This window comes from Anoplopoma fimbria, chromosome 8 (assembly GCF_027596085.1).
Source record: "Anoplopoma fimbria isolate UVic2021 breed Golden Eagle Sablefish chromosome 8, Afim_UVic_2022, whole genome shotgun sequence".
In the NCBI taxonomy this organism is placed as follows: domain Eukaryota; kingdom Metazoa; phylum Chordata; class Actinopteri; order Perciformes; family Anoplopomatidae; genus Anoplopoma; species Anoplopoma fimbria.
This window is the reverse complement of record NC_072456.1, coordinates 29,074,669-29,090,389: the sequence shown is the minus strand read 5'-3', so window position 1 is coordinate 29,090,389 and position 15,721 is coordinate 29,074,669. Positions and strand designations below refer to the sequence as shown.

The 15,721-nt window shown below is 43.3% G+C and overlaps 1 protein-coding gene across 1 annotated transcript in view; it reads left to right on the top strand.

The window, feature by feature from the left end:
- Positions 1 to 4,014: 4,014 nt before the first annotated feature.
- grin3bb (glutamate receptor, ionotropic, N-methyl-D-aspartate 3Bb) overlaps positions 4,015 to 15,721 on the top strand; it is a 36,063-nt gene continuing 24,356 nt past the window's right edge. The window contains 1 exon segment of the mRNA XM_054603197.1: positions 4,015 to 4,500. Within this exon segment, the coding sequence (XP_054459172.1) occupies positions 4,015 to 4,500 (486 nt within the window).

Below are 15,721 nucleotides of genomic sequence, written 5' to 3'. Positions count from 1 at the left end.
GTAGCTTGTTGTTGTTTTTGTGTACTTTTCTTATTTAATAAAATGAGAACACACACTCACACAAATCCTCAGTGTGTGTGTGTGTGTGTGTGTGTGTGTGTGTGAGAATGTAAGTGTGTGTGTGTGCGTGCGTGTGAGAATGTAAGTGTGTGTGTGTGTGTGTGTGAGAATGTAAGTGTGTGTGTGTGCGTGCGTGTGAGAATGTAAGTGTGTGTGTGTGTGTGTGTGTGTGTGTGTGTGTGAGAATGTAAGTGTGTGTGTGTGTGTGTGTGTGTGTGTGTGAATGTGTGTGTGTGTGTGTGTGTGTGTGTGTGTGTGTGTGTGTGTGTGTGTGTGTGTGTGTGTGTGTGTGTGTGTGTGTGTGTGTGAGAATGTAAGTGTGTGTGTGTGTGTGTGAGAGGATGTAAGTGTGTGTGTGTTATGTAACAGTGGCCCAGCTCTCAGCTCTGATGTTCTGACGATGACGAATCGAAACCTCACGGAGAAATCTGAGCTGGATTCTCCCCAAAAATCCTCTGCAGCAGTAAAATCACACTGCTGTCAAATACTAATGGAGTGATACTCCTGTAGTACTTCTGTGATACTCCTGTAGTACTCATGTGATACTCCTGTAGTACTTCTGTGATACTCCTGTAGTACTTCTGTGATACTCCTGTAGTACTTCTGTGATAGTCCTGTAGTATTTCTTAAATAACCATAACCCGTACAGGAAAAACCCTTTAACAGGGAGAAAAAAGGAAGAAACCTCTGGGAGAGCGACAGAGGAGGGATCCTTCTCCCAGGATGGACAGAATACAATAGATGTCATGTGACCAGAATGAACAGCATAACAGAGATACAACACATTCAATGTATATGACATAAATGATTCACAGTAGCAGAGTAATGAAGGAAACATTAAGACTACTTATAAAAGCAGCAATGACTATAGTAGAATTAAAATAATAATGGGGAATAGTATTAGTAATGTAACTAATAATAATAATGGAAGTAGCAGTGGGTGTCAGCCGGGTCACAGCAGGAGGCACGACTACGGTCCAGGTACCACAACGAGTCATGGAAACCTGCGAGGCGAGAAAGCAAAAAGACTCTGAGGAAGAACCAAAGAATTCATGAATATATAAAGATGGAGGGAGAGAAGAGGAGAGAGGAGCTCAGTGTATCCTAGGTAGTCCCCCGGCTGTCTAGGCATATAGCATCATATCTAGGGGCTGGACCAAGGAGAACCTGAACCAGCCCTAACTATAAACCTGAACCAGTCCTAACTATAGACCTGAACCAGTCCTAACTATAGACCTGAACCAGTCCTAACTATAAACCTGAACCAGTCCTAACTATAAACCTGAACCAGTCCTAACTATAGACCTGAACCAGTCCTAACTATAGACCTGAACCAGTCCTAACTATAGACCTGAACCAGTCCTAACTATAGACCTGAACCAGTCCTAACTATAAACCTGAACCAGTCCTAACTATAAACCTGAACCAGTCCTAACTATAGACCTGAACCAGTCCTAACTATAGACCTGAACCAGTCCTAACTATAGACCTGAACCAGTCCTAACTATAGACCTGAACCAGTCCTAACTATAGACCTGAACCAGTCCTAACTATAGACATGACACATTCTTAGCATGACACCCACCTCCTTTGTACACCTCCACCTTTCAGGATGACACCCACCTCCTTATCACCTTGACCTTCACTTCCTCCTCTCTACACATTCTTATTCTTCCTCTTCTCCTGTTCAGCTCCTCCTCCCTCACTTTTGTCCTCCCTCTGCTCTAACTCCTCCTCTCCTCCACGTACACTCCTCTTCAGTTTGACCTTCATCCTTTTTTATTTTTGTCCTTCCACCTCCTCCTGTCCTCTTCCACCTCCTAATTTTTATCCTCCATCTCCTCTGTACCTCCTGTTTCTGGAACCTCCTCCTCTACACAGCTCTGTTTCTCCTCCTCTTCCGTAGATCTTCTTGTCCTCCAGGTTTTAGTTCTGGTAGATTGATTGCTTTGTCTCGTTTTTTAAAAACATCATTCCATATTTTTAAAATGTATTTAATGTTACTCATGTTTACAATGTAACTTTTGATTTGTTGTCGTAAACACAGATTCACATACACAGTAAATTATTGTGAAAGCGTGAAATATCCATTTGAAGCTCTACTGAGCTGCTGAACGAGACGCCGTTTGGCTTAACGGGTGAGTCCGTACATTTTATTGTACATTTAAATCAAATGCTCTTTTGTTGTGTGCAGTGTGTGTGAATAGTGATGCTCGTATCAGAACGTAGAAACGTCACTGCAGCAAACATCCAGTGACGTTTGTAGCGGTGCAGTGTGTGAATAAATGTATTTATTGATATATAGTTTATAGATATGTAGTTTATAGTTTATAGATATGTAGTTTATAGTTTATTGATATATAGTTTATGGATATATAGTTTATATAGTTTATAGTTTATATAGTTTATAGTTTATAGTTTATAGATATGTAGTTTATAGTTTATAGATATATAGTTTATAGTTTATTGATATATAGTTTATAGTTTATAGATATGTCGTTTATAGTTTATAGATATATAGTTTATAGTTTATTGATATATAGTTTATGGATATATAGTTTATATAGTTTATAGTTTATATAGTTTATAGTTTATAGTTTATAGATATGTAGTTTATAGTTTATAGATATGTCGTTTATAGTTTATAGATATATAGTTTATAGTTTATTGATATATAGTTTATGGATATATAGTTTATAGTTTATTGATATATAGTTAATGGTTTATAGATGTACAGTTTATAGATATATAGTTTTTTATAGTTTTATAGTTTATATAGTTTATAGTTTATAGTTTATAGTTTATAGTTTATAGATATGTAGTTTATAGTTTATAGATATATAGTTTATAGTTTATTGATATATAGTTTATGGATATATAGTTTATTGATAAATAGTTTATGGATATATAGTTTATAGTTTATTGATATATAGTTAATGGTTTATAGATGTACAGTTTATAGATATATAGTGAATTCATATTTAGTTTATTGATCTTCTGATGAACAACGTGAATAAAAGAAGAAACTAAATTTGACTTGTCGACCTTGAATAACCTTCATTCAAAGCAAACAGACACAAAGACGTGAAACGTGTTGCTCCCTGGATTCCGGTTCTCCTCTTTCTACACCTCCTCTCCCCTCGTCCTCTCCTCCTCCCCCTCCTCTCCAGTCACTAACTCCTCTGCACCTCCTCTCCCCTCGTCCTCTCCTCCTCCCCCTCCTCTCCAGTCACTAACTCCTCTGCACCTCCTCTCCCCTCGTCCTCTCCTCCTCCCCCTCCTCTCCAGTCACTAACTCCCTGCACCTCCCTCCCCTCCCCCTCCTCTCCAGTCACTAACTCCTCTACACCTCCTCTCCCCTCGTCCTCTCCTCCTCCCCCTCCTCTCCAGTCACTAACTCCTCTACACCTCCTCTCCCCTCTCCCCCTCTCCTCCTCCCCCTCCTCTCCAGTCACTAACTCCTCTGCACCTCCTCTCCCCTCATCCTCTCCTCCTCCCCCTCCTCTCCAGTCACTAACTCCTCTGCACCTCCTCTCCCCTCGTCCTCTCCTCCTCCCCCTCCTCTCCAGTCACTAACTCCTCTGCACCTCCTCTCCCCTCGTCCTCTCCTCCTCCCCCTCCTCTCCAGTCACTAACTCCTCTGCACCTCCTCTCCCCTCGTCCTCTCCTCCTCCCCCTCCTCTCCAGTCACTAACTCCTCTGCACCTCCTCTCCCTCCAGTCCTCTCCTCCTCCCTCCTCCCTCCTCCTCCTCTCCAGTCACTAACTCCTCTGCACCTCCTCTCCCCTCGTCCCTCCTCCTCCCCCCTCCTCTCCAGTCACTAACTCCTCTGCACCTCCTCCCCTCCAGTCCCCTCCTCTCCCTCCTCCCCTCTCAGTCTCCTCTCAGTCTCCTCTCAGCAGCAGCAGCAGGAGAACCGGAGGAGCGGCAGAGCGATGCTGAGAGCGCAGCAGAATGTCTTTCACCTCCTCCTCCTCCTCCTCCTCCTCCTCCTCCTCCTCCTGGTCCCGGCCTCTCCTCTCCTCGCTCCTCATACAGCTCCTGCTCGTCCCGCCGTGCCTCCTCCACCCTCAGCCGTGCCTCCTCCTGGCTCAGGTCGGACACACGGTGCGCGTCGCTGCGCTCCTCCCGGCGCAGCGGGCGGCTCGCGTCCGGGTCCAGGCTGCGCTGAGCCGGGACCGGGACCGGGACCGGGACCGGGACCGGGACAACTTTCTGCCATACAACTTGAGTGTGGAGCTGGTGTCCCGACAGCCGGCCGCCGCGGACCCGGAGTCTCTGCTCCGGTGCGTGTGTCAGGGCCTGGTGGTGCAGGGAGTGTCCGCCGTCCTCGCCTTCCCGCAGAGCCGGGAGGAGCTGCTACAGGTGGACTTCCTGTCCTCGTCCCTGGAGATCCCGTTCCTCAGCGTCATTGAGCACGGAGAGCCGCTCCGCACGCAGGTACGACCCCTCCTCTCTGGACCCCCACCAGTGTCTGCTGTGGTCTACCCCGGTCTGTGTCTGGGCTTACTGGTTTGACCTTGACCTATTTAAAGTCTGGAGGTTTCTGTAAGGTGTAAAATACTGACTGAGTGGAGAGCTGTTTGTTTGTTTGTTTGTTTGTTTGTTTGTTTGTTTGTTTGTTTGTTTGTTTGTTTGTTTGTTTGTTTTTGTCCCAGTGAGCATTTGATGAGTGAGAGGAGGGAGAGGAGGGAGAGGAGGAGTGAGAGGAGGAGTGAGAGGAGGGAGGGAGGAGGAGAGGAGGAGTGAGAGGAGGGAGAGGAGGAGGAGGAGGAGGAGGGAGGGGAGGAGGAGGAGTGAGGGAGGAGTGAGGAGGAGGGGGGAGGAGGAGTGAGGAGGAGGAGGAGGAGGAGGAGGAGGAGGAGGAGGAGAGGAGGAGAGGAGGAGGAGGAAGAGGAGGAGGGAGGAGGGAGGGAGGAGGGTTAGGAGGAGGAGTGAGAGGAGTGAGGAGGAGGAGTGGAGGAGGAGTGGAGGAGTGAGGAGGAGTGAGGAGGAGGAGGGAGGAGTGAGGAGGAGTGAGGAGTGAGAGGAGGAGAGGAGGAGTGAGGGGAGGAGTGAGAGGAGTGAGAGGAGGAGTGAGAGGAGGAGTGAGGAGGAGGAGAGGAGGAGAGAGGAGTGAGAGGAGGAGGAGAGGAGGAGGGGAGGAGGGAGAGGAGGAGGGAGAGGAGGAGGGAGAGGAGGAGTGAGGGGAGAGAGGAGTGAGAGGAGTGAGAGGAGGGAGAGGAGTGAGAGGAGAAGAGGAGTGAGAGGAGGGAGTGGAGGAGTGGAGGAGAGGAGAGGAGGAGTGAGGAGGAGGAGGAGTGAGAGGAGGAGAGAGGAGGAGGAGAGGAGGGAGTGGAGGAGTGAGATGAGTGAGAGGAAGGAGAGGAGGGAGAGGAAGAGTGAGAGGAGTTAGAGCAGGAGTGGGAGGAGGAGTGAGAAAAAGGAGTGGGAGGAGTGAAAGGAGTGAGAGGAGCTAGAGAAGACATGAAGAGAAATATTATCAGATAAGAAAATTTACACTGTAAAGAATGTTTCTGTACAATACAGTATATTTATGTATTTCTTCAGTATACTGAATATATATATATATATATATCCATATATTATTATGGAAATTATGCGACATAAGCAATAAACAACTTAGAAAGGATATAATTCAAACTAACTTTTATTTAACAGGGCAGTGTCAACATAAATACTTTGACAACCCATCGAAAGAAGCCAAAGAGATTTTGAGGAGCAAAATAAAAACAGTAAGCTAGGCTTAGTTTCCCTCGTGGTAAAGTCCTGTGAGGTAGGCTGAGTCAGAAAGAGTCTGGGTGGTTGTGGACAGTCCTAATTCTTCTGGGTCCAAGGACCATCCCCTTGCTGGTCGGTGTTCATCCCCATATATCAGTTCCAGTGTTGCTAATGTAAAACAGCAACAAACAAAAACATTTAACAAAATAACTCAATAACAACAATGCCAAATCAATGCTTATGAAGCTGTTGATACCAAAGCCTCTTGTGGCTCAATGTGGCAACGTCAGTCCGTCAAAACAACATATGGTGTTTGTGTGTGAGAGAGAGAGAGAGAGAGAGAGAGAGAGAGAGAGAGAGAGAGTTACCGATATGAAGTCCCATTTAAAGTCATGAGGTTCTTCAGTAGTGTGGATACGTGTGTATTAACAGTGATAGACTTCTTCTGGATGATCACACCGTCTTCTTGGGGACAACTTTGTCCTTTGTTCCTCTCTCTGCTGGTGAAGACTTTTACCTCCAGAGCTTCATGTATTTACATTATGGAGGAGTTCTGATGTCTGCTGGTGAAGACTTTTACCTCCAGAGCTTCATGTATTTACATTATGGAGGAGTTCTGATGTCTGCTGGTGAAGACTTTTACCTCCAGAGCTTTGTGTATTTACATTATAGAGGAGTTCTGATGTCTGCTGGTGAAGTCCTTTACCTCCAGAGCTTCATGTATTTACATTATAGAGGAGTTCTGATGCCTGCTGGTGGAATGAATATCATTCAGAGCTTCAGAAATGGGACAGAAACATATTTATGATGTGACTGTCTTTGAGGTTCATATTATTCATGGATGATTGTGATCAGATTTCTAGTTTAGTCTCAATGACTGACAGACGTGAACAGCTGAACTCGTGAATCCACAAACAGCTGATTGTAAATCAGTGTTTCAGTGTTTGAAGTGGTTTCACTGCTTGTGGTTGATTTCAGAGATTCTCTGACGGAACTCAACATCTGCTCAGAGACTCAGAGACTCAGAGACTCAGAGACTCAGAAGGAAGAGCAGCTGCTGTTTGATGTTTACAGAACAGATTCCTTTCCTCAGGTCAGAGACGATCAGCAACAGATTTTTATTCCGGCTCAGTCTCTGCCTCTCTTCTTCTTCATCATCATCATCATCATCATCATCATCATCATCATCATCATCATCATCATCATCAGTCATAAACATAGTCTGACTGCAGTGGTCTGAACCAGCCTGATGAAACCTCTGAAATATGAATGGAGTTTGGTTGGTCTCTTCAGTGTTTCACGTCAAACCTAATCTTCTATATGAATCCTAAGATACATGTTTGTGTTCTTCTTCTCCTTCTTCTACTTCTTCTCCATCTCCTTCTTCTTCTTCTTCTTCTTCTTCTTCTTCTTCTTCTTCTTCTTCTTCTTCTTCTTCTTCTTGCGAGGAGAGAGGAAACGAGGAAATGTGTTTTAAGAGAAATGAGACGTCCTTTCCTCTGTAGCGTCACTTGAAGCAACGTTTGTTTCTGATGACGGCGGATCAGCTGTCAGTCGGCTTTAACAGCTGGAGAGACTTTTGATTTTGTGTCTGAACACATGATCACTGTACTGGTTCCTGATTCAACTCCTGACCAAGACATGAAAAGTAAACATACTTCACCTCTGACATCTGCAGGAGCCAATGAGCTGTCAGGACCATTTGAATAAATCTAAACATCTGGAATACAACCAATATACAAGTTATGAAAGTTTGATCAGTGTAAGAAATCTAAACATCTGGAATACAAACAATATAATAGTTATGAAAGTTTGATCAGAGGAATAAATCTAAACATCTGGAATACAAACAATATGAGAGTTATGAAAGTTTGATCAGTGGAATATATCTAAACATCTGGAATACAAGCAATATGAGAGTTATGAAAGTTTGATCAGTGGAATATATCTAAACATCTGGAATACAAGCAATATGAGAGTTATGAAAGTTTGATCAGTGTAAAAATCTAAACATCTGGAATACAAACAATATAATAGTATGAAAGTTTAATCAGAGGAATAAATCTAAACATCTGGAATACAAACAATATAATAGTTATGGAAGTCTGATCAGTGGAATAAATCTAAACATCTGGAATACAAACAATATGAGAGCTATGAAAGTTTAATCAGTGGAATAAATCTAAACATCTGGAATACAAACAATATGAGAGTTATGAAAGTTTAATCAGTGGAATAAAGTTATATCTGGAATACAAAAGTTTATCAGTGGAATAAATGTAAACATATGGAATACAAACAATATAAAAGTTATGAAAGTCCCATCAGAGGAATAAATCTAAACATCTGGAATACAAACAATATGAGAGTTATGAAAGTCCCATCAGAGGAATAAATCTAAACATCTGGAATACAAACAATATGAGAGTTTTAAATGTTTGATCAGTGGAATAAATCTAAACATCTGTAATACAAGCAATATGAGAGTTATGAAAGTTAATCAGTGGAATAAATCTAAACATCTGGAGAACGTGATGTCAAAGAGTTTAAACCTTTTATTCACATATTTAGTTCTTAAACTGGTTCACATCACCTGGTGAACTGGGTTAACTGGTTTCGACTTGTTTTACTTCCCCTGGTGAAATTACCCTCTTACCTGATTGTTTTTTATCAGAACTCACATTAATCATTAACGTCCACATCGAGACCATTGTAAACTGAATTGACCAATAAAGCATTCACCAGAGCTAAAAAAAACTATTCAAAGGTCAAATAAACAAAGTTAGAAATAACTCATAAGAGTAAACGAACATTATCTTAGTATACAGATTGATATTCAGCTACATGAAAATATCAAATATGTTTTAAATACAGGATTAGTGGTTGTCACTGAAAAGTTTTCATCCATATTTCAGTTCTTGGTGGTTACACATATAACTCTAGTTCCATGATCGTTAGAGCTGCAGGTAAACACCTATTACCACTTATGAAACGTTAGAGATGGACGTTTCCTGGAAAGAACTTTGTTTTAAGCGGAAAATTAATTGTTTAATTAATTGTTCTTTCTGAAATAGCAGCTCCATTTCAGCCCAAGTTAGTAAAATATAGGATTTATTTTATACATATGTTGAATTGGATGTTTGACTGAGACAAACTTCAGTGATTAACTGGAATTAGTTGAACAAATGGAGCTGGAATTAGTGACAAATTACAGGAAATATAAAGACATAATTTGTCACAAACAGACTATTAAACCCATGAAGTGTTCCTGAAAGCCTTCAGCAAAGCACTCTGGAAGTTGTATTTGATGGAGTCGTGGCGTTTGACCTTTTATTAATAAGCAGAAACCTGTTGTGATGTTTTAGTCTGAATGAGCTGTCAGACTGAATCTCATTAAGACTTCCTCGTTAGGAGACTTAACAAGCTCATAATTAGCTGTCCACGTTTGAGTCTCTGCAGCCTGATAAACAGACTGCTGATAACTTATCAGACTGACCCCAGACCAGCTAGAGACCCCGCATTAAACACACACACACACACACACACACACACACACACACACACACACACACACACCCTCTGGAACAGCATGCAATGACGATGTGTTCAGGTCCTGTGGGACAAACAAGAACTAACAGTTTCCAGTATGTCAGGAATTCAGTTCACGTTCATCAACACAAATTCTGCTTCATTCAAAAATTGTTTCTGCAATATTTATATTCAGTATTAAACTTAAGTAGGTTACAGATGAGCCTCTCTTATTTATTCCTGTAACATCGCACACTGACTGAATAATAACACACTCATGTCTTCTTTGAAGGACGACTCTTCTACTGCTGAGAAAAAAAATCTTCGAGCACAAATATGTAATAGAAGTCAGGTGACATTGTTTTCCTGTATTCACACACAGTCACACTCAGTCCTCCATGATGATGATGATATGGATGTGATGTGTTTTAACAGCCTGAGATTCAGAGTGCAGTGAAAGAGGAAACATCACATACAGAAGAGATTCAGAGTGCAGTGAAAGAGGAAACATCACATACAGAAGAGATTCAGAGTGCAGTGGAAGAGGAAACATCACATACAGATAGAGATTCAGAGTGCAGTGGAAGAGGAAACATTACAGATAGAGATTCAGAGTGCAGTGGAAGAGGAAACATTACAGATAGAGATTCAGAGTGCAGTGGAAGAGGAAACATCACATACAGATAGAGATTCAGAGTGCAGTGGAAGAGGAAACATCACATACAGATAGAGATTCAGAGTGCAGTGGAAGAGGAAACATCACATACAGATAGAGATTCAGAGTGCAGTGGAAGAGGAAACATTACAGATAGAGATTCAGAGTGCAGTGGAAGAGGAAACATCACAGATAGAAGAGATTCAGGGTGCAGTGGAAGAGGAAAAACAGATAGAAGAGATTAGTGCAGTGGAAGAGGAAACATCACAGATAGAAGAGATTCAGAGTGCAGTGGAAGAGGAAACATCACAGATAGAAGAGATTCAGGGTGCAGTGGAAGAGGAAACATTACAGAGTGCAGTGGAAGAGGAAACATTACATACAGAACAGATTCAGAGTGCAGTGGAAGAGGAAACATCACATACAGAAGAGATTCAGAGTGCAGTGGAAGAGGAAACATCACAGATAGAAGAGATTCAGAGTGCAGTGAAAGAGGAAACATTACAGATAGAGATTCAGAGTGCAGTGAAAGAGGAAACATCACATACAGAACAGATTCAGAGTGCAGTGGAAGAGGAAACATCATCAGTTAGTTCAGACTGCAGTTTGTTTTGAAAAGCCTGTGAAAAGCCTGCGATTGACAAGTGTTAAGATATATATTTTATATACAGTACCAGTCAAAAGTTTGGACACTCCTTCTCATTCAACTACTTTGAAGATTCTAAAATATAAAACATATTCTGGTTTGTTGAGCAGTCGTTTGTTTACCACATAATTCCATATGTGTTCCTTCATAGTTTGGATGTCTTCAATATTAATCTACAATGTAGAAAAAATAAAAATGTGTCCAAACTTTTGACTGGTACTATATATATATATTCAAAGGTCTGGATATATATATATATATATATATATATATATATATATATATATAAAAAATATATATATATATAAAATATATATGATACAATTAAATGGGAAACTATATGACTTATGAGTTATGAACTCAGGAAATGACCTTGAACTTGTCCGTGGGCTGTACATTATGTTCATGAACGTGTTTGTGAAGCAGAAAGCCGTTCTGTCATCAATCACAGAGGTTCACCTTTAAACACAAAGACACTCTTCAGTTGGTTCAGAATAACTGATTCATTTATTGATTTATTTCCCTCTGTTACATCAGACTGATGATATTTGATGTTTTATCTCTGGAGTCTCCTCTTCAGTGTTGACAGTTTCTGTTCCTCTCTCTTCTTCTTGTGTTGTAGTTGTGTAGTTGTGTAGTTGTAGTGTTTTGTGTGAAATAAATCCAGTGTGACTGAGCTGCTGGATTCTCTCTGATGGAGTCAAACATTTATTTACTGTTTGTAGGATTATCCTCCACCTCTCTGATGGAGAACAGCAGCTGTGTGTTGGTTACTTTATACTACAGACTGTGAGTTTGTGTCAGTACTTTATACTACAGACTGTGTGTTTGTGTCAGTACTTTATACTACAGACTGTGAGTTTGTGTCAGTACTTTATACTACAGACTGTGAGTTTGTGTCAGTACTTTATACTACAGACTGTGTGTTTGTGTCAGTACTTTATACTACAGACTGTGAGTTTGTGTCAGTACTTTATACTACAGACTGTGAGTTTGTGTCAGTACTTTATACTACAGACTGTGAGTTTGTGTCAGTACTTTATACTACAGACTGTGAGTTTGTGTCAGTACTTTATACTACAGACTGTGAGTTTGTGTCAGTACTTTATACTACAGACTGTGTGTTTGTGTCAGTACTTTATACTACAGACTGTGAGTTTGTGTCAGTACTTTATACTACAGACTGTGTGTTTGTGTCAGTACTTTATACTACAGACTGTGTACACACAGTGTGTGTGTGTGTGTGTGTGTGTGTGTGTGTGTGTGTGTGTGTGAGAGTGTGTGAGTGTGTTTTTTTTGTGTGTGTGTGAGTGTGTGTGTGTGTGTGTGTGTGTGAGAGTGTGTGTGTGTGTGTGTGTGTGTGTGTGTGTGTGTGTGTTTTTGCTGTGTGTGTGTGTGTGTGTGTGTGTGTGTTTTTGCTTGTGTGTGTGTTTGTGTGTGTGTGAGTGTGTTTTTGCTTGTGTGTGTGTTTTTGCTTGTGTGTGTGTTTTTGCTTGTGTGTGTGTTTGTGTGAGTGAGTGAGTGAGTGAGTGAGTGAGTGAGTGAGAGTGTGTGTGAGTGTGTGTGTGAGTGTGTGTATGTGACAGATAATGCTGTTGGTTACGCTCTGAAACATTTTGGGAAACTGGCAGGCTGCCATGTTTCCCAGCATGCATCAGTGCTGTAATGATTGTGACCTTCAGTTAATTCAATCTTCAACAACGATCACATCAGCTGACCTTTGACCTCTCCTATGTCACAGATCGCCACTGGTGACAGAAGAAGAGGGGCGGGGCTTAGACGTCACTTAGGCTTCACAATAACTTTACCTAATTTCTGCTCCAATCACATTGTTGCTGCATGAACCTATTTCCCATGATGCTGTTTACTGAAGTGATACCTTCAGTAAGGAGGTGAGACCAGAGCGTCATGGCTGTCTCTTGGTCTGGACCTGTCTCTGGGGCTCGACAGACAGATCTGGACCTGTCTCTGGGTCCGACAGACAGATTTGGACCTGTCTCTTGGTCTGGACCTGTCTCTGGGGCTCGACAGACAGATTTGGACCTGTCTCTGGGCCTGGACCTGTCTCTGCCTGGGCTCTGGGACAGACAGACAGATCTGGACCTGTCTCTGGGTCTGGACCTGTCTCTGGGTCCGACAGACAGATTTACCTGTCTCTGGGTCTGGACCTGTCTCTGGGTCCGACAGACAGATTTGGGACCTGTCTCTGGGTCTGGACCTGTCTCTAGGGCTCGACAGACAGATCTGGACCTGGACCTGGGTCTGGGTCTGGACCTGTGTCTGGGTCTGGACCTGTCTCTGGGTCCGACAGACAGATTTACCTGTCTCTGGGTCTGGACCTGTCTCTGGGTCCGACAGACAGATCTGGACCTGTCTCTGGGTCTGGACCTGTCTCTGGGTCCGACAGACAGATTTGGACCTGTCTCTGGGTCTGGACCTGTCTCTGGGGCTTGACAGACAGATCTGGACCTGTGTCTGGGTCTGGACCTGTCTCTGGGTCCGACAGACAGATCTGGACCTGTGTCTGGGTCTGGACCTGTCTCTGGGTCCGACAGACAGATTTGGGACCTGTCTCTGGGTCCAACAGACAGATCTGGACCTGTGTCTGGGTCCGACAGACAGATTTGGACCTGTCTCTGGGTCTGGACCTGTGTCTGGGTCTGGACCTGTCTCTGGGTCCGACAGACAGATTTTGGACCTGTCTCTGGGTCCAACAGACAGATCTGGACCTGTCTCTGGGTCCGACAGACAGATTTGGGACCTGTCTCTGGGTCCAACAGACAGATCTGGACCTGTGTCTGGGTCCGACAGACAGATTTGGACCTGTCTCTGGGTCTGGACCTGTGTCTGGGTCTGGACCTGTCTCTGGGTCCGACAGACAGATTTTGGACCTGTCTCTGGGTCCAACAGACAGATCTGGACCTGTGTCTGGGTCCGACAGACAGATTTGGACCTGTCTCTGGGTCTGGACCTGTGTCTGGGTCTGGACCTGTCTCTGGGTCCGACAGACAGATTTTGGACCTGTCTCTGGGTCCAACAGACAGATCTGGACCTGTCTCTGGGTCCGACAGACAGATTTTGGACCTGTCTCTGGGTCCAACAGACAGATCTGGACCTGTCTCTGGGTCCGACAGACAGATTTGGGACCTGTCTCTGGGTCCAACAGACAGATCTGGACCTGTGTCTGGGTCCGACAGACAGATTTGGACCTGTCTCTGGGTCTGGACCTGTCTCTGGGTCTGGACCTGTCTCTAGGTCCGACAGACAGATTTTGGACCTGTCTCTGGGTCCAACAGACAGATCTGGACCTGTCTCTGGGTCCGACAGACAGATTTGGACCTGTCTCTGGGTCTGGACCTGTGTCTGGGTCTGGACCTGTCTCTGGGGCTCGACAGACAGATCTGGACCTGTCTCTGGGTCTGGACTTGTCTCTGGGTCTGGACCTGTGTCTGGGTCTGGACCTGTCTCTGGGTCCAACAGACAGATCTGGACCTGTCTCTTTGTCCGACAGACAGATTTGGACCTGTCTCTGGGTCTGGACCTGTGTCTGGGTCTGGACCTGTCTCTGGGGCTCGACAGACAGATCTGGACCTGTCTCTGGGTCTGGACCTGTCTCTGGGGCTCAACAGACAGATCTGGACCTGTGTCTGGGTCTGGACCTGTCTCTTGGGCTCAACAGACAGATCTGGACCTGGTGGAGGAGAATCAGCTAAGGACCGGCAGAGTCCAGCTGGCTGTGGGCCCATGTGATTGGTTGGAGCAGAGATTACCTAAATGTTGGATGTAAACAGCTGCTGGTTTAATGTATCCTGGGCCTGATGTGATGGATGTGATGGATCAGAGCCAGCCGGCAGCGAGACTCATTGATCCGTCTGTCCTCTTTAATCAAAGACTCTGGACGGCTGAGCTTTTAGTGAAATGAACCTCAGACTTTCTTTAAGACTGAACCACGACTCTGCAGACGGACTAAACACAAACTAAAGTCAGACTGAAGACAAACTTAAGACAGACTGAAGACAGACTGAAGACAAACTAAAGACAGACTGAAGACAGACTGAAGACAGACTAAAGACAAACTAAAGTCAGACTGAAGACAGACTTCACATTAAAAAAAGACTGAAGACAAACTAAAGACAAACTGAAGACAGACTGAAGACAAACTAAAGACAGACTGAAGACAAACTAATGACAGACTAAAGACAGACTGAAGACAAACTAAAGACAGACAGACTGAAGACAAACCAAAGATAGACTGAAGACAAACTAAAGACAGACTAAAGACAAACTAAAGACAAACTAAAGACAGACTGAAGACAGACTGACGACAGGCTGAAGACAAACTGAAGACAGATTAAAGACAGACTGAAGACAGAGTGAAGACAAACTAAATACAAACTAAAGACAGACTAAAGACAGACTGAAGACAGAATGAAGACAAACTACAGACAGACTAAAGACAGACTGAAGACAAACTGAAGACAGATTAAAGACAGACTGAAGACAGAGTGAAGACAAACTAAAGACAGACTGAAGACAGACTAAAGACAAACTACAGACCGACTGAAGACAAACTAAAGACAGACTGAAGACAAACTAAAGACAGACTGAAGACAAACTAAAGTCAGACTGAAGACAGACTGAGGACAAACTAAAGACAAACTAAAGACAAACTAAAGACAGACTGAAGACAGACTGAAGACAAACTAAAGACAGACTGAAGACAGACTGAAGACAAACTAAAGTCAGACTGAAGACAAACTAATGACAGACTAAAGACAGACTGAAGACAAACTAAAGACAGACTGAAGACAGACTGAAGACAAACTAAAGACAGACAGACTGAAGACAGACTGAAGACAGACTAAAGACAAACTAAAGTCAGACTGAAGACAGACTTCACATTAAAAAAAGACTGAAGACAAACTAAAGACAAACTGAAGACAGACTGAAGACAAACTAAAGACAGACAGAAGACAAACTAATGACAGACTAAAGACAGACTGAAGACAAACTAAAGACAGACTGAAGACAGACTGAAGACAAACTAAAGACAGACAGACTGAAGACAAACTAAAGATAGACTGAAGACAAACTAAAGACAGACTAAAGAC